Here is a 20,565-nt window from a genome sequence, read left to right as displayed (position 1 = left end):
CTGTATTTCTTTATTTTGCTCGAGGACGAGTAAATATTTTAAGTTTGGTGTTGTCGCTCTGCTTTCTGTTTTTTCTTTTTTTTTGTAATGGCACCAAAAACTACCACACCTTCAAAGAAAAGGAAAGGAAAAGAGCCAGCCACTAGTTCTCATGACACACATAGATTCAGATCCAAGCTTCATGAGGAACATTTTTTTGAGCATACCATAAAAAGGACTGTGATCCCCGAAGTGAGATTTGCACTGAAACCGGAGGAATATCTAGAAATTCAATTTCAGATTGATAAAAGAGGGTGGAAATTTTTGTGCAACCTACACACTGAGGTAGGGCAACTGATGGTCCAAGAATTCTATGGAAATCTCTGGATCACATACAAGGATGTAGAGGGGGTCAATGAGAAGAATTTTCAGAGCTATGTAAGAGGAAAAGTCATTGACTTCAGTCCAAGACGCATCCGTCAGATCCTTCAGCTGCCAGGCCCTGATCTTATGTCTGACAGTTACAGTGAGAGGATGCACGAGGATCAAGAATTGGATCTAGTCATCCAAGCACTATGCATTCTGGGTTCTCAATGGAGGACAGGCGCTGAGGAAAACCTGAACCATTTAAAGAGCAATGAGCTAGTCCCCTTAGCTAGAGGATGGTTGGATTTCATCCGAAGATCCATCATGCCTACTAGCAACCGGTCCGAATGCACTCTGGACCGAGCTGTCATGATTTACAGCATCATGAAGGGAGAAGTAGTAGAGGTGGAGGATATTATCCCAAAGCAGGTATACGAGATTGCCTCCAACCCATATAAGAATGGTAAGCTCGGATTTTCACATCTGATTTACCGCCTGTGTAAAGCAGCAGGGGTAAGGGTGGAGAATGATGTCCCCATTCCTATTGAGAAGCCAATTACAAAGAAGAGAATGGAGACTCACAAGGAATAGCATAGAGCCCACCGCGAAGAGCAAGTTCAGGAAGCTCAGCCACCACTGCCTCAGGGACAGCACAATCCTCCTCCGGAATAGCTGTTGGGTGCATCTCTGTACCACCCTTGACGAGATGCGAGCTGCTCAGGAATTCTAGCGGCAGGAGATCTCTCAGCTGAGACATGATTACAGCCGCCTGAGAGGGCCATATGGAGCACAGCCCGAGGAGAGAGATCCCCATCAGGGAGATTGAGGTGGTCTAGTTCTTTTCACCTTCTATAGTGGTTTGCCATTACTTTGATATATTCTTGTTTTCTGCTATTTTGTTTTGTTTATTGCATGATCCTTTATTATTTAAATTCCTAGGTTCTAATTTTGTTCTGCTATTTTCAAAATTTCTGTTAGTCGCTTTAATTCTGGAAGGTGTCTCATGTATTGCTCACTGAGCTTGAATCCAAAAAAAAAAAAGAGATGCATTGCATGAGAAATAGAGTTTATAACAAAGAATAGTCTTATTTACTTAATTGTGGTGGTAGTAATTGTACTTCTGAATGAATGATATGACCAGTGCATATTTGAATTTGAATCAAGGGATGTTGATGTATAAGGAACAGGAATTTAGAGAACCATTATGAATTCTCTAAAATTAGTGAAAGTTAATCCTTGAAGCAAAAAGAAACAGCAAAAGAAAAATAAAATCAAGGTTGATAAACCACTATTTTATGGTTTATCTTATACTCAATTGAGTGGTTTTTATCAACTCTTTACCTACTTATTCATACTATTTGCATGGTTTTACGTTTTCCTTCCTGATTTTGTGCTATGATTGAAAACATGCTTCTTTGGCCTTTAAATTACTAACTTTAATCCTCTCTTATTATCATTCGATGCCGTGATATGTGTGTTAAGTGATTTCAGAGATTATAGGGCAGGAATGGCTCAGAGGATGGAAAGGAAGCATGCAAAAGTGGAAGGAATACAAGAAGATGAAGAAATTGCTAAGTTGTCCAGCCTGACCTCTTCGCACTCAAACGGTCATAACTTGAGCTACAGAAATCCAAACGACGCAGTTCTAGTTGCGTTAGAAAGCTAATGTCCGGGGCTTCGATTTAATATATAATATGCTACAGTTTCTCTAACTCTAGGTGACGCGAACGCATGCTCCACGCGGATGCGTCGCAGTGGCGAAAATCAGCGTGGCAGATTTCTTCTCCAGCGATTTTTGGGCTGTTTTCGACCCAGTTTTCAGCCCAGAAAACACAGATTAGAGGCTATAAAGTGGGGTAATGCATCCATTCATAATCATCAGCTCATAATTCATAATTTTAAGATTAGATGTAGTTTTTAGAAAGAGAGGTTCTCTCCTCTCTCTTAGGATTTAGGATTAGGATTTCTCTTACTTTCAGGATTGTCTCTTTTTATCAGGTTTAATGTTCCTTTTATTTATTTTCCCAATTTAATTTATGAACTCTTCCATGTTACATATGATTTTCTTAATTAATGTTATTTGAGGTATTTCAGTTTACGATTGTTTTATTCTATTTATGAATGCTTTTAATTTAATTTAGATATTTTCTTCTTTTTGACTTTGGTTAAGTAATTGGTAACGCTTGAGCTGTCAAATAAAGCAATGGTTAAAATTGGGAGTTGCTCCAATAACTCTAGTCTTTCCATAGGAATTGACTAGGACCCGATGATCAAACTAATTAGTCCACTTGATTTACTTTCATAGTTAGAGGTTAATAAAGTGGGATTAAAATCCAATTCTCATCACAATTGATAAGGATAGGACTTCCAGTTCTAATACCTTGCCAAGAGTTTATTTTATTATTACTATTTTATTTTTCTTATTATTTAACATACTTCTTCCTTACTTTCAAAAATCCCAATTTACAAGACTCAACCAATAATAAGAACACCTCCCTGCAATTCCTTGAGAAGACGACTCGATGTTTAAATACTCGGTTTCCAATTTTAAAGGGGTTTGTTACGTGTGACAACCAAAACTTTTGTAAGAAAGGTTGATTGCTTGGTTTAGTAACTATACTTGCAACGAGAGTTTACTATAACTTCTAAACCATCAATCTTCAGTTCTTCGAAATGGCGCCGTTGCCGGGGAATTGCAAACTAGTGCCTTATTATTGGTTATTGTAAATATTTACTTTTTGCTTGTTTATTTGTCTTTATTTTTTTGTTTTTATTTAGTTATTAAAAATTTTTCAAAAAATTTGTTCTTGGTGTTCATCTTGATCTTCAAGTTGTTCTTCGTGTTCATCTTGACCTTCAAGTTGTTCTTAGTTGTTTTCTTCGTTTTGATCTAAAAATTTTAAGTTTGGTGTCATTTTATTGTTTTTCTCTTTCCTCTTTTAATTCAAAAATTCAAAAAATTTAAAATTCAAAATTTCAAAAATTTCAAATTTCAAAATTTAATTTTCAAATTCAAAATTTAAATTTCAATAACCTTTTAATTTAAAATTTGTTTTTATTTTCGTTTTTAATTTTTATTTACTATTATGAGTTTTCACCCCTCTCGCTTTGAGTTTGGTTCTAATGTTGTTTCAAGGAATGGAAATTATAACAGGAACATGCATCAAGGTCAAAACAATCAGAGATGGAAGGAGCCACGAGGATCTGATCAACCCTTTCGGCAACATCACCTTCCAAGATACCATGGACAACGACCATCCTACAATGCATGCCAAGACAATAGATATGGTGGACCCCCTTGTAGTTACCAGCAAGCTCCATCATATGCCAATGAACCATCTCCTCAACACAACTTTGAACCACCATACTCACAAGCCCCTTACCACCAAACACCACCATATAACCCTAATCCTTATCCACCACACCAACCACCATATGAACCACGCCCAGAACCACCACCTCAATATTCACCATCTCCATATCCATCAATCCAAGAGCACTATGATCCTACTTATGATAGCCGAGCACAACAAGAATCAAAGGATCGTCTCAAGGAAACAGTGGAAAGATTTCATGCAACCCTTCACCAATTGAATCAAGCGATAAATCAATTAGCTTTCCGACGTTCGGACACTCAAGGAACCCCCTAGCTTCATGTGGACAATCTAATGAAGAACGTAGCATGAAGGAGACATTAGAAACTCTGGTGGACAGCAAGGAGTATGAATTTGTACTGGAACAAATGGAGGAAGCCAGAATTATTGAAGAAGAAGAAGTGGTTGAAGACTTGGGAGATGATGAACCTCCATGAGAAAGTCAAGACATAGAACCTCCTTCCAAGACGGTTGCATTTGATGTTGAGGAGGGTGTACAACCTCCAAGGCATATCATAGTTGAAGACTTGGAAGAGGTTGGTTAAGAAATGGAGATTAAAGAAGAAGAAGCACAGCCTCCCATGCCCTTGGTGAGCAATGAAGAAGAGATTGAATTGGAAGAAAGCTACCAAGAGGAAGAGGTTGATATTGAAGAAGCTTGCAAATAGGTGGTAGTTGTCAAAGAAGAACACAAAGGAGTGGAGCTTACAAGTTCATTAGAATCCCCTCCCCCTAAGTTGCCATCATCCTTCACAACATTCAAGTGGGTAAAATTCATATCCCTTAGCTTTCTAATTCCACTTGAATATGGGCTACTGGAGACGGATGGTCAACTTAGAGCTCTCTGTGGTATTAAGAGTAAGAGGAAGATGGTCAGTGGTAAGAATTGTCCTGCTAGGTTCATTATGGTTGAAAGCTTTAAGTTTAAACGCAAAGGTTGGTGTAGAGCTCAACTGAATAGGTCTAGGAAGTTGTTTGGCCGCTTTAGTGAGAATTCAGATTGATCGCTACCCGGATGGAATCATAATGATCAACAAGAAGACGGGTGAAAAAGCAAGGTTTGGGATCCCAGAATTCAGTCCAGCAATCAACACTCTTGGGGCCTTGTCACTTGCTTTAACTTACTTGAAGGCTTTCTGCGCCTAGTTTGGAATCCCGGAGGCCATTGGAAGTCCAAGCATTGGTGGCAGTTTCAGGATGAGTTCAAGCACAAGCCACCATGACAAGGAGCTCACCAAATGTCAAACTTAAGGACTTTAACTAAAAGTGCTAGGTGGGAGACAACCCACCATGGTATGATCGTTCCTTTTTTATTTTTTATTTAATTTTATTTGTTTTCGAGTTTTATTTTATTTTATTGTATTGAACCTGGAGTTTTGTATAACATTCATATTAGCATTGCATTCTGCATAGTGCATTATAAAAAAAATCGCACGCGACGCGACAGCGTCGGCGACGCGCCCGCGTCGCAGTGCATTGGAAAGAAAAGAAAATTGAACAGAGAGTCATGCGAAAGCGTGGCTGGAGGCGTGCCTTTGGCACAAATTTACCCACGCGACCGTGTCGCTGACGTGTCCGCGTCATATGGGAAAAATGCCTCCCACGCGTCCGCGTCACCCACGCGAACGCGTGGCTCTGTAAAATCGACGTAAAGGGGTGTATGGCAGTAAGTTATGATGGAGTGGGGCTGGACTCGTGCTGGAAGCTCAAGCCCTACCACGCGACCGCGTGCCCCAGGCGGCCACGTCATTTTCAAAATATGGCCATTCATGCGATCGCATCAACCACGCGACCGCGTCACCGAAAAATTTGGCAAAAAGAATTTTGAACAGAGAGTTGTGCGAGTGCGAGGCTGCCCTCGCGCCAGTAGCACAAAACGAGTCACGCGACCGCGTCGACTCCTCTAAGCGCCATCTGCGCAAACGCGTACCCCACGCGTCCGCGTCGCTCGCGCCGCACAGCTTAACCTAATCTGCCAAAAATCTTATCTTTTCTTCCCCAATCCTAATTTTCCTCCCTCCTTTCTTCCTTACTTCTTCTTCCCTCCTTTCCCTCCCCATTCTTCTTATCTTTCATTTTATTTTACTTAATTTATTTGCATATTTCATTCATTGCATCTTAATTTTGTGCATATTTTTATTTTCTTTTCTAAATTCATTATTTTTCCTTTGGTGTTAAAATTTTCTTATTTAACTGTTGCATCTTCTCTTGAATTATTTTTGGTGCTTAGTGACTTGTTTTATTCTGATTGGGTAATATTATTTAAATCAATGCCAATCTTTTATATCTGTATTACTTTTGCATTGACATGAATTACATTATCTCTCCTTCCCCACTCTCTTCCCCATTGATGCAAATTCTGCACCATTGGTATGCCATGTACTTCTATTGTTTTCTCACGTACATGTTGAGGCTTCCATGTAAATGAGACCCTTATCATTTGGCATTAATCTAACCATACTTTATTTTCTTATCTTTATTACTGGGTTACCTTTCTTACCTTTTTCTTTCAGGATGGCCACCCGGAGGGAAGCGGAAGACGTTTACATGGGGAGACAGACAAGTCCATCTGCACAATCCTTGGAGAAAAGCATCAGTTGAAGCAACCCGTCCACTTGCACATCTTAGCATGCACCGAGGACGGTACAATCTTTAAGTGTGGGGAGGTCGATACCGATCTCCATGGGTTAGTTACCTTTTTCTCAACACCAATGTTTTATTTTCTCTGTTAATTCATTATTGCATTTGCATATTTAATTGCATGTTTGTTTGATTTTATGCATTTAGTTACTACTTGGTTGAAGTAATATTTTCTCTTTCAAAAACTTTTATAGTATTTCACTAATTTAAATTGAAAAAAAAAATTTTGTGTTAAACTTGTTTGAAGTTGTAATTGGAACATGGTTTTTGAGTTAAAAAGAACACACAACCTGTGAGATTTTGAGCTTATTTATATGATTACATTATTTAACCATAAATATTTTATTCTTGTGTGTTTACTTCTCTATGATTATAATCTTTATTTTGTCTCATCCTATATGTCCAATGTTTAATGTGTTACATGCTTGCATATGATTGAGGCCATTGTTTGATTTTAGCTCACTTATCCCAAATAAGCCTACCTTTTAAATCACCCTTGTCAGCCACTTTGAGCCTTTTTATCCCCATTTGTTATGTATTTTACCACATCACTAGCCTTAAGCAGAAAAACAATTAAATATCCCAATTGAATCTTTGGTTAGCTTAAGATAGGGATTGTGTAACAATTAAGTGTGGGAAAACTATGGGAACATGGGTTAATAAGGGAATGTGTTATGTTTTTCTACTTTGATAAAATATTGGAAATTTGGGTACCTACTCATGTGAGACTAGAAAAATCAAAAATCCATGTGCATTGATAAGTTATGTTTATTTTTCAATTAAAAAAAATAATAATAATAATAAAAAGAAAAAGAAAAAAAATATTCAATAAATAAGTAAATAAATAAGGGGACAAAATTACCCCAATGTTAAGTTAATAAAAAAAATCAATGCATATGTGATAAAATTAAAGAAAAGTTGATACATGAGTATGTGATGCAAAAGTGGGAATTTTGGGTAGCTAGGCATGATTCTAGAGTTATATAGAGTGTATGTATGTTAGGTGAGAGCTTGGTTAGTCAAAGATTCAATTTATAGCTCACTTAGCCATATATATACCTTTACCCTTACCTTAGCCCCATTACAACCTTGAAAAAGACCTCATGATGTTTGCATTGGTACATTAAATACTTGTTGATTGTTTAGGTGAAGAACAAAGTTTAGAGAGCATGACTAGAGAAGAGTAGAGTGAATTAACCCTAGACACTTGAGAGATTAGAGTAGTATACACTACCAGTGAGGGTTCAATGCTTGATTCTATGTTCCCTACTTTCATGAGCTATCTTCTTACAAATTTACTTGTCCTTTATTGTGTAATTTAAATTAGTGGAATTAGATTCACTTTTGTCTGGAAGAACTTATTTACTCTTAACTAAGTAAGTAAAAGCATTTAGCATGTAGTTGCATTCATAGGTTGCATTTCATACATTCTACCATTCCTCTTCACTCCTTTATAGCTTTTCTTGAGCTTAGCATGAGGGCATGCTAATGTTTAAGTGTGGGGAGGTTGATAAACCACTATTTTATGGTTTATCTTATGCTCAATTGAGTGGTTTTTATCAACTCTTTACCCACTTATTCATACTATTTGCATGGTTTTACGTTTTCCTTCCTGATTTTGTGCTATGATTGAAAACATGCTTATTTGGCCTTTAAATTACTAACTTTAATCCTCTCTTATTATCATTCGATGCCGTGATATGTGTGTTAAGTAATTTCAGAGATTACAGGGCAGGAATGGCTCAGAGGATGAAAGGAAGCATGCAAAATGGAAGGAATACAAGAAGATGAAGAAATTGCTAAGCTGTCCAGCCTGACCTCTTCGCACTCAAACGGTCATAACTTAAGCTACAGAGGTCCAAATGACGCGGTTCCAGTTGCGTTGGAAAGCTAATGTCCGGGGCTTCGATTTGATTTATAATATGCCACAGCTTCCCTGACGCTAAGCGACGCGAACGCATGCTCCACGCAGACGCGTCGCAGTGGCAAAAATCAGCGTGGCAGATTTCTTCTCCAGTGATTTTTGGGCTGTTTTCGACCCAGTTTTTGGCCCAGAAAACACAGATTAGAGGCTATAAAGTGGGAGAATGCATCCATTCATAATCATCAGCTCATAATTCATAATTTTAGGATTAGATGTAGTTTTTAGAGAGAGAGGTTCTCTCCTCTCTCTTAGGATTTAGGATTAGGATTTCTCTTACTTTCAGGATTGTCTCTTTTTATCAGGTTTAATGTTCCTTTTATTTATTTTTCCAATTTAATTTATGAACTCTTCCATGTTACATATGATTTTTTTAATTAATGTTATTTGAGGTATTTCAGTTTACGATTGTTTTATTCTATTTATGAATGCTTTTAATTTAATTTAGATATTTTCTTCCTTTTGGCTTTGGTTAAGTAATTGGTAACGCTTGAGCTGTCAAATAAAGCAGTGGTTAAAATTGGGAGTTGCTCCAATAACTTTAGTCTTTCCATAAGAATTGACTAGGACTTGAGGATCAAACTAATTAGTCCACTTGATTTACCTTCATAGTTAGAGGTTAACAAAGTGGGATTAAAATCCAATTCTCATCATAATTGATAAGGAAAGGACTTCCAGTTCTAATACCTTGCTAAGAGTTTATTTTATTATTACTATTTTATTTTTCTTATTATTTAACATACTTCTTCCTTACTTTCAAAAACCCTAATTTACAAGACTCATAACTAATAATAAGAACACCTCCCTGCAATTCCTTGAGAAGACGACCCGAGGTTTAAATACTCGGTTATCAATTTTAAAGGGGTTTGTTACTTGTGACAACCAAAACTTTTGTAAGAAAGGTTGATTGCTTGGTTTAGTAACTATACTTACAACGAGAGTTTACTATAACTTCTAAACCATCAACTTTCAGTTCTTCAAAGGTCCAAGGCTCTGAGCATCAATGACTAGGGAGTTCAGACATGATAAAAAGCTCAAAGAGTTGTTTCCCTAGTCATATGCTTGTGGTGCTCTTGTGTCAAGTAATTCTTGAGACAGAACATTTAGAGTCGAGATCAATTGCATTTAACAGAGTATGCCAAAGGCTTTGAGCACCACTATCTGGGAGTAGCTGAAAGAAATAATCAGAACTTCAAAAGAGTTCCCCAGTTAAGTGCTTGTGGTGTTCTTGTGTCAATTAACCCTTGAGACAGAACATTTAAAGTCACGGCTAGGCTCAAGGTGCAAAGCACCAGTTAAATTGAGAATTAAGGGATATATGTTGTGTTCAAGGATTAAACTGAGGCATAAAGATCAGAGAACTCATAATATGATCCGAATTCTAATTTCGCATGACATTAACATTCCTCTGATTCAAATGAGAGTGAGATGCCAGAACTATTCAGAATTGCAAGAGATAAATCCCACGTTAGGAAGAGACACAAGCATAACTGAACTCTCACTTCTCATGCAAATTTACATCTTAATCTTGTATTAATTTTGGTTGCTTGAGGACAAGCAATAATTCAAGTTTGGTGTTGTGATGCGTGAGCATCCTTTCTATCTTTTCCTAGTGAATTTGCATTCAATTTGTTGAGTTTAATCAAGAATTAATTATCTTTTAGCCACTATGGATGCTATTTTGAGCTGTCTACAATTCTATTTATTTTAGGTAGCATTCAACTGGATCTAATGGAGTTTCCGCAGAAAGAGAGAAGAAGGCGAATGATGCTGTCAGCCCTGACCTCTCTGCATTCAAACCTGAATATCTCGAGCTACAGAAGTCCAATTTACGTGATTTTAGTGGCATTGGAAAGCTAACTTCCAAAGCTTTCCAAAGATGTATAATAGTCCATACTTCTTCTCCACCAAGCCAGCAAGGGTGGCGCCTAACTTGAGATTTTTCAAGTTAGGCGCCAAGACACTCCATTCACATCAATCCAATGCAGCCAAGGCTGCGCCTAACTTGAGATTTCTCAAGTTAGGCGCAAGGATGAAACAAAAGGGCACTCAAGAATGCTGGCTAGGCTGCACCTAACTTGAGATTTCTCAAGTTAGGCGTAAGATACATCAACAACACGCATCAATTGGCAAGACTCCAAGTAAGGCGCATGAATCCTTGAGTTAGGCGCAACCTCACCCACTCAAACTCCAATCCATGCGGCCAGGACCAAGTAAGGCATGGACAACTCAAGTTACGCGCATGATCTCCCAAATCAAGTGGTCCCACGTCCAAAATAAGGCTGTTCGAAGATTTTATTTTAATTATGATTAAGCTTTAATTTTTATTTTAAAAATAGGAAAAGATATTATTTAGTTTTAAAAATTATAATTTACATTAATTAGGATTAGATATAAAAAGGAAAAGAATCAGCCCCTCGGGCTCATCTCTTCTCTCTTACCTCATTCCGCAATTTACAGTTTTTCAGAATCATAGTTTTCTCTTTGAACCATGAGCAACTAAACCTCCATTGTTAAGGTTAGGAGCTCTGTCTATTGTATGGATTGATACTATTATTTTTCTATTTTAATTCATGTACTGATTTCTAATTCAAGAATTGTTTTTGTTCTTTATTTTATGAATTTGGGTGGAACGGAAGTATGACCCTTGTTCTAATTGAGTTCTTGTATAACTTGGAAAAGCTCTTTACTTGAACAACAGCTTGAAAACATATTCTCCTAAATCTCTAATTATCTGGACTTAACGGGATACGTGACATATAATCCTCTTATATTTGGGTAATTAGAATTTCTGTGGCATATAAACTAGAATTGAACTTCATCCTCTAATTGGAATTAAGTGACCATGGAATTGGCGGTTGATGAAAGTTAGAGTAGACTAAGAAGGTCTAAGGAATTAAGGCTTAGTCATATATAGTTTGCCATGAATTGAATCTTACATGATTAAAATAGTTAGTAAGAAAAGTCAATCCGGAAAATAGATAACTCTGAAGCCTTAACTGTTTCTCCATATATTATTCACTACTTGTTTACTGCTTGCTTTCTAATATTCTGAATTTACTGTTAATGCTTTTGAACCTTCAACACCATTTTCTGTTTGTCTGACTAAGTAAATCACTTAACCATTGTTGCTTGATCCATCAATCCTCGTGGGATCGACCCTCACTCACCTGAGATATTACTTGGTACGACCCGGTGCACTTGCCAGTTAGTTTGTGGGTTAGAAATTCCGCACCAGCTATTTTTGGCCCAGTTCCAAGCCCGAAAACATAGAATAGAGGCTGCAGAGTGGGGGGAATGAATTCATTCACACCTCATTATTCACACCTCATTATTCACACATTAGTTTCTCTTCTACTTTTATTTGTTCTAGTATTCTAGTTTATTTATTTCCCTTGTTAATGGCTTTATGTTGCCAATTTAGTTTATGAATTCTCATGTTAGATTTGATTTCCCTTTTTATGCAATTTGATGTATTTCATGTTTATTGCTTCTTCCGTTATTTGTTATCATTGATTTTGCAATTGTTGGTTTTAGTATTTACATTCTCTTGTTGCTCTTCTATGCTTTTACTTTGTGCCTTCCAAGTGTTTGATAAAATGCTTGGTTGGATTTTAAATTAGCTTTTTATGTTCTTAGCTTAGATTGAGTAATTAGAGACTCTTGAATTGTCAAAATCTCTTGTTGGTTGGTGATTGAAACTAACTAGTTGGCTTGAGTTTCACTAAGTCTAATCTTTGATTAGGACTTGTGAACTCAAGTTGATTTTCTCACTTGACTTACCTTCAATTGTTAGAGGTTAACTAAGTGATAGCAAAAGGCAATTACCATCACAAGTGACTATGATAATGGGGATAGGAATTCTAATTATCAATCCTTGCTAGGACTTTTATTAATTATTAGTTTATTTTCTTGTTATTTACATTCCTTGTTCAACATTTAAAAACCCAAAAATATACTTCCCACAACCAATAATAATTACACTTCCCTGCAATTCCTTGAGAGACGACTCGAGGATTAAATACTTCGGTTGATTTTTATTGGGTTTGCTTAAGTGACAAACTATTTAAACTTGATTAAGGTTTAATTGTCAGTTTAGATCTATACTTGCAACCGGATTATTTTTGTGAAATTCTTTACCGACGATTTCTTCCCCATCAACGCTAGAAAGGGGGTAAGCTGGGCGTTCAACGCCCTGTTTGGGCAGTCCTTTCCAAAGCAAAGTACAGACTATTATATATTTCTAGAAAGCTCTAAAAGTTAGCTATCTAACGCCGTTAAAAGTGCATAAATTGGACCTTTATAGCTCCAAAATTGCTCGATTGAATACTGATGATTGGATTTTCGACGGTTTAGAATTTCACAAATGAAATCTTGTTGCAAGTATAGTTTCTAAACCAATCACTAATCCTTTCATACAAAAAGTTGTTTGTCACTAAAACAAACCCCTAAAATTTATAAACCGAAGTATTCAAACCTCGGGTCGTTCTCCCTAGGAATTGTAATGAAGTGTCTTGTTATCGGTTGTGAGTTATATTTGGGGTTTTGATATGAAGCATGAAAGATAAATGGTAAGAAAGTAAACTAATGGCTAAAAAGGTCTTGGCAAGGGTTGTGGTCAAAGATCTCTATCCTAATCACTAACCACAATATGAGAATTGGCAAGGATTAATCTCATTAAATCATCCTCTAACTAGTAGTAAAGGAAAGTCAAATGAGCTATATCAATCCTAGTCCATAAGTCCTAACTCTCCACTAATTCAATTAGTGAGAACTAGAGTCAATGAATCCCAATCATCAATTACTTGGACATTAGTAACTCAAGAGTTCCTAAGTTACCTTTCCAAGCCAAGAACATAAAACTCTACTCTAAAATCCAACCAAGCATTTCATCAAACACTTGGAAGGCACAAAAGAAAACATAGTAAATCAACAACAAGAATTAATTCTAAATACAATCAAATGTAAAGAATTAACAACAACAATTAAAGGAAACAAGATCTACATGAATTACCTCTTATTGAATTGAAAGAAAATGGAATGAACAATAGTAGATCTACAACAAAACATAAGAACAACATAAAGGAAATTACAACAAAAGAATGGAAGAAGAATGAATGTAACAACAAAGAATTAAGAGGTAGAAGGAGATGAAAGCATGAATTAAAATCTAGATCTAAGATTATTGAACTAAACCTAATCCTAATTCTAGAGAGAAGTGAGATCTTCTCTCTCTAGAAACTAACTCTCACTACTAAACTAAGCTAAACTAAACTAATGGTAACTAACTTCTAAAGTATGAAAAGTATGAAAAGTATGAAAAGTATGAAAAGTATGTTGATTCCCTTTCAATCCTTGGCTTAAATAGCATCAGAAATGAGTTGGATTGGGCCCACAAGGCTTCTAAAATCGCTAGCCACGTTTGTATTAAGTGGGTCATGTGCCACCATCGGCGCGTCCGCGTACCGTGCGCGTGTGCGCCCCTATGCGCGATGCAACTACGGCAAATCTTATATCTTTTCGAAGCCCCGGATGTTAGCTTTCCAACCCAACTGGAACCGCATCAATTGGACCTCTGTAGCTCAAGTTATGGTCGTTTAAGTGCATAGAGGTCGGCTTGACAGCTTTCCGGTTCATTCATTTCTTCATGAGTTCTCCAACTTTTCATGCTTTCTTTCTTCATTCCCTTGATCCAATCTTTGCCTCCTAAACCTTAAATCACTTAACAAACATATCAAGGCATCTAATAGAATCAAGGTGAAATAAATTTAGCTATTTTGAGTCCTAAAAAGCATGTTTTCACATTCAAGCACAATTAAAGGAGAATATACAAAACCATGCTATTTCTTGAATAAATATGGGTAAAAGGTGATAAAATCCCCAAAAATCAATACAAGATAAATCCTACAAATGGGGTTTGTCAACCTCCCCACACTTAAACCAAGCATGTCCTCATGCTTAAGCCAAGAGAGAAACAAAGGGTATCAACATTTATTCAATGTAAATAAACTGTATGCAACCTAAACTATATGCAATTATCTAAATGGATGCAACTAAATGCAAAAAATGGTTTTACCTACTTGGTTAAAAATCAATCCTCCAAGTCATACATGCACAAGTAGGGTCAAGATCATATAACGATTCATGAATCCTACCAATTCGAATATCAAAATGAAGTTCAAGTAGACTTTCAAGAAGAACGCTCGTGAAAGCCGGAAATAAAGGAGTCGAGCATCGAACCCTCACTGGAAGTGTTTGCACTCTAGTCGCTCAAGTGTGTAGGGTCAATTCTCTCAATTCTCCCCTAATCATGCCTTCCAAGATTTGTTTTTCATCTAACAATCAACAATTATTCAATGCATGCATACATGTATCATGAGGTCTTTTCTTTAGGTTGTAATGGGGCTAGGGTCAAGGTAGGATCATATATGGCTAGTGGACTTAGGATTTGAATCTTTGATTAACTTAAGCTTTCCACCTAACCTATATAATGACCTATACAATTAAGTACTAATCTAACTACCCCTTCCTCACTTTTTCACATACTCATGCATTTTCTTTTCATTTCACAACACTTATGCATTGATTCTTATTGAGCTTCACTTTGGGGCATTTTGTCCCCTTTATTGCTCTTCTTTTTTTTTTCTTTCTTTTTCTATATATATTTTTTTTCTTTTCTTTTCTTTTTTTCTTTTTCACTTTTATTTCTTTTTCTTTTCATTTTTTTCTTTTTCTTTCAAACTATACACAAGAACATCAATGCATAAGGTCTATACATTTAATCAATACATGAGTATGTACCAATTTCCCAATATAAAAATACAAAACACAAACACCCTTTTATCCCAACCAATGTCCCAAAGTTTTCCCACTCTTGGATGACACTCACACTCACTAGCCTAAGCCAATCAAAGATCCAAATAAAGGACATTCACTGTTTTCCGCTTTAAGGCTTGTAATGTGCTAAAATAAGAACAAGTGGGTTAAGCGTAGGCTCAAAATCGGCTAACAAAGGAGAGTAAAAGGTAAGGCTATTTGGATAAGTGAGCTAATGAAATGATGGCCTCAATCCTATAAATGCATGAATACAAGGTATAATGGGACATATAGATTCAAACAAATCAAAGATTACAATCATAGGAAGAGAATAATGCACACAAGAAGGAAAAATAAGTGGTTATAAGATGTAACCACGCAATTAGGCACAAATCTCACTTGCTTATGTTCTTAGCTCAAAGACCATGTTCCAAAATAAATTCTTTCAAGCAAGTTCAACAAAAATTTTCAAATTGGTAGGTTACCCTAAAACGGTTTCTTGGAAAGAAAATCATCACCCTAACCAAGTAGTCCTAATAACAAAGAAGTGGTAAAAATATGTACAAATTCTAACTAACATGCAACCTATCATGCAATGCAATAGCTAATCTAATTAAAGAAAATAAAAAATTTGGTGTTGAAAAGGAAATTTTTTTTTTACCCATGGAGATCGGTCAGACGACCTCCCCACACTTGAAGATTGCACCGTCCTCGGTGCATGCAAAGAAGAGAAAGGTGGACGGGTTGCTACAATTGATGAGCTTCTTCACAAGGCTGCGCGGAGGACTTGTTTGGTGCCCCATTTAAAAGCTTTTCATTTCTCCCTTCTTGGTGGCCAACCTAAAAGGAAAGAAAAGGAAAGAAAATTAAGCCTATAACAAAGATATCAAGGCAATTAGAACATAGGCGGGGCTAATGCCAAATAAGAGTATGATTTCCTACTACATGTTAGCTAAGCATGTGAGTGAGAAAACAATGTAAGCTAAGGCATATCATTAAGCTCGATGCAAGAGTAAAGTTAAAGTATGAAGAGTGTGTTGAGCATCAAGTTCAAATGAGAAGAAGTGGGTCATGAAATACAATATGAGGTCATATCAATGCACAAAGACACAAAAGTCATACAAGATGAAGCATTGATTTAAAAGTTTCATCACCCAACAATATCAAACAAGTCAAGAAGCACAAAAATAATGTAAGAAAGTCTCAACAATTGAGTAGGAAAGTTTAACACCATTATTAAAATGGAAAACTTAGAAAATAAAATGAGAACAAGGTAAAAAAAAACAAAATTAAAATGCAATGAATGAAAATAAGCAAATGCAATAAAAGAAAATGGAGGAAAAGAGAAAAAAAATTTTTTGTTTTTTTTTTAGTATTTTATTTATTTATTTATTTATTTATTTATTCATTATTATATTATTATTATTATTATTATTATTATTATTATTATTATTATTATTATTATTATTTTAAAAAAAATTTTCATTTATATTAAAAGAAAAAAAAATTTCTAAGAGAGGAAGAAGAAGAAAAAAAAATTAGAAAGAAAGAAGAAGAGAAGAGGAAAGAAGGAGAAAGGAGGAAGGAGAAAAGCAGAGTGCAAATCCGCGCGCGCGCGCACAGCGCGCTCACACGTGGATGCAGCAAGGACGATCTGCGCGCGCGCGCACAGCGTGCTTACGCGTGGATGAGCTTGTGCTCCCAGCACAATGCTGGCACAACGCGCGCACAACTCTCTGGTTTTTGTACCAAAAGTTGCGGAAGTGCAATGTGCGCGCGCGCGCACAACGTGCTAACGCGCCGATGGCCTTTTTTTTTTTTTTGCACCAATCTCAGCATTCTAAACCTCCAAGCATCTACCAAAACACCCTAAAACCTTATTTAACATACTAAACTACCAATTAAACTCAACTATCTAAACAAAACATGAAATTAAACTAATTCTATCAATATGTACAAAAGAGAAAATGAAAGGATTTTACCATGGTGGGTTGTCTCCCACCTAGCACTTTTGTTTATTGTCCTTAAGTTGGACTTATGGGGAGCTCCTCATCAAGGTGGCTTGTGCTTGTATTCATCTTGGAACTCCCACCAATGCTTGGTTCTCCATTGTGCCCCAAGATTCTTCATGGATTGAGCCAAGTCTTGATGGAGTTCTTCACAAGCTTGGGGCTCCCAAAGTTGATCCTCTTCTTGTAATCCGGGATCCCACACTTTGTTTTCACACCCGTCTTGAGGTTGATCATCATTATTAGTCCAACCGGGTGGTGAGTGAGGTGAATTCTCTATATAGTGGCCAACAATCCTCCTAGACCCATCTAATTGAGCACTACTCCAACCTTTATATCTCATGTTTGATGCATCAACCATAATGAGCCTTGATTTGCAACGCCAACCACGAAACATCTTTCGCTTACGCTTCATCCCACAAGGGATCCTAAGTTGACCATCCGTTTCAAGCAAGCCATACTCAAGTGGGACAATAAAGCTAATAGAGATGAATTTTACCCACTCAAGTGAAGGAGTAGATGGCCACCTAGGCAAAGATGCTTCCAAAGATCTTGACAAAGCATAACCAACCCCCGTTCTTCTATTTCTAGGGACTTCCACCTCTTCACAAGATTTCTCTAATTCAATCCTTTGTTCATTAATAATCAAACTATCTAAGCCTTTTCCCTTAATCAAACTATAATTGGGAGGGTGAAAGGAGTTTACCTCCACAACCTTTTCAAATGCACCGGGAGAAGGTTCTTCAAGTTCAAAGGATTCTCCACTACTAGGACTTGATGCTTGCTCTTTATTGCCATGGGAACTCAGTTCTTGCTCTATCCCATCCAAGTCTTCATATGGAATATGCCTTGGAAGGTGTGCACTTTCCTCCCTAGCATCAATTTCAATCATCTTGGAGGGGTTTTCTTCAACTCTATGTTCCCATGGAAGCTCCGCATCTCCTAAGTCTTCTACCACTTCTTCCTTGTCTTCAACAATTAAAGCTTCCTCCAATTGTTCCAATACAAAGCAACTTCCCTCATTTCCCGCCGGAGTTTCCAATCTCTCCTTCATGCTATGTTCTTCATTTGATTCTCCACATGTAGCCATGAGAGTTCCTTGAGTGTTCAAGCATTGGGAGGCTAATTGATTTGTTACCGCATCCAAGGCGGCCATGAAATTTTGCACATCCCTTTTCATCTCTTCTTGCCCTTGAACAAGAACACCAAGGGTTTCATCCCTTAGAGATTGGGGTGGGTGGAAGGTTTCATTAAATTGGGGGGAGGGTTCATAGTAGGAAGGTGGTTCTTCTTGGTAGAGTTGTGGTGGTTCTATGTTTTCCACTCTTTCCACTTGTTGCACAACACACTCCATGGTTGCTTGAAATTGATCCAATGCTTCCTTGAGACGATCCCTTGACTCTTGTTCCTCTTGGATAATATGATTAGGATCATGTGGCTCTTGGATCAATGGATATGAGTATTCTTCCATGGGAGGTTGTGGTGGAAAGTAGTATTCATCTTGTGGTTGGAAATTTTCATATATTGGATGTGTTTCATCTTGGTAATAATGTGGAGGAGGTGGCTCTTGAAAATATTGATGTTGGAATGGTGGTGGCTCTATATGTGGTTCATATTGCTCATATGGTTGTTGGTAGGATGGATATAGATTAGGGTCATATGAAGATGGTTGGTAAGAAGGGGCTTGTGAGTATGGTTGGGAGTTATGTTGAGGGTATGGATCATAGGCATATGGTGGTGGTTCTTGAAAATCACAAGGTGAGTCACCATAGCCATTGGATTGGTATGCATCATAGAATGGCTCTTCTTCATAGTGCATTGGTGGAGGTTGTTTCCATGAGGATTGATCATATGCATATGGCTCCTCCCACCTTTGGTCATCCCATTCTTGATACACATCTTCATTATAGTCCTCATTTCCTACAACATGTTGATAACCAAACTCATAGCCAAGGTGAGAATTCATGATAGCAAGAAGAAAATGAAAACAAAATCAAATAAGAAGCAAGAAAATTAAATCCTAAAACTAGCAAGAGCTAACAAAAGCAAACATATTCACACTATTCATATATATACAATAACCAATAACATAACACCATTGCAATTCCCCGGCAACGGCGCCATTTTGATGATTGGATTTTCGACGGTTTAGAATTTCACAAATGAAATCTCGTTGCAAGTATAGTTTCTAAACCAATCACTAATCCTTTCATACAAAAGTTGTTTGTCACTAAAACAAACCCCTAAAATTTATAAACCGAAGTATTCAAACCTCGGGTCGTTCTCCCTAGGAATTGTAATGAAGTGTCTTGTTATCGGTTGTGAGTTATATTTGGGGTTTTGATATGAAGCATGAAAGATAAATGGTAAGAAAGTAAACTAATGGCTAAAAAGGTCTTGGCAAGGGTTGGTGGTCAAAGATCTCTATCCTAATCACTAACCACAATATGAGAATTGGCAAGGATTAATCTCATTAAATCATCCTCTAACTAGTAGTAAAGGAAAGTCAAATGAGCTATATCAATCCTAGTCCATAAGTCCTAACTCTCCACTAATTCAATTAGTGAGAACTAGAGTCAATGAATCACAATCATCAATTACTTGGACATTAGTAACTCAAGAGTTCCTAAGTTACCTTTCCAAGCCAAGAACATAAAACTCTACTCTAAAATCCAACCAAGCATTTCATCAAACACTTGGAAGGCACAAAAGAAAAACATAGTAAATCAACAACAAAAATTAATTCTAACTACAATCAAATGTAAAGAATTAACAACAACAATTAAAAGAAACAAGATCTACATGAATTACCTCTTATTGAATTGAAAGAAAATGGAATGAACAATAGTAGATCTACAACAAAACATAAGAACAACATAAAGGAAATTACAACAAAAGAATGGAAGAAGAATGAATGTAACAACAAAGAATTAAGAGGTAGAAGGAGATGAAAGCATGAATTAAAATCTAGATCTAATATTATTGAACTAAACCTAATCCTAATTCTAGAGAGAAGTGAGAGCTTCTCTCTCTAGAAACTAACTCTCACTACTAAACTAAGCTAAACTAAACTAATGGTAACTAACTTCTAAAGTATGAAAAGTATGAAAAGTATGAAAAGTATGAAAAGTATGTTGATTCCCTTTCAATTCTTGGCTTAAATAGCATCAGAAATGAGTTGGATTGGGCCCACAAGGCTTCTAAAATCGCTAGCCACGTTTGTATAAAGTTGGTCATGTGCCACCATCGGCGCGTCCGCATACCGTGCGCGTGCGCGCCCCTATGCGCGATGCAACTATGGCAAATCTTATATCGTTTCGAAGCCCCGGATGTTAGCTTTCCAACCCAACTAGAACCGCATCAATTGGACCTCTGTAGCTCAAGTTATGGTCGTTTAAGTGCAAAGAGGTCGGCTTGACAGCTTTCCGGTTCTTTCATTTCTTCATGAGTTCTCCAACTT

At 36.9% G+C, this 20,565-nt stretch overlaps 1 protein-coding gene across 1 annotated transcript; it reads right to left on the bottom strand.

The window, feature by feature from the left end:
- Positions 1-16,962: 16,962 nt before the first annotated feature.
- LOC148573525 (uncharacterized) lies at positions 16,963-19,983 on the bottom strand. Its single transcript, XM_088503551.1, has 2 exons — positions 19,917-19,983; positions 16,963-19,025 (listed from the first exon to the last, which is right to left on the bottom strand). The coding sequence occupies exons 1-2, from the start codon at positions 19,981-19,983 to the stop codon at positions 17,149-17,151; spliced, it is 1,944 nt and encodes a 647-aa protein (XP_088359677.1). The 3' UTR covers positions 16,963-17,148.
- Positions 19,984-20,565: the final 582 nt, after the last annotated feature.

The sequence above is a fragment of the Arachis ipaensis genome, chromosome B2 (genome assembly GCF_059453495.1).
Source record: "Arachis ipaensis isolate K30076 ecotype BB chromosome B2, ASM5945349v1, whole genome shotgun sequence".
In the NCBI taxonomy this organism is placed as follows: Eukaryota; Viridiplantae; Streptophyta; class Magnoliopsida; order Fabales; family Fabaceae; genus Arachis; species Arachis ipaensis.
Note: the sequence above shows the minus strand (reverse complement) of the source record. Positions and strands in the feature narration are given on the sequence as shown.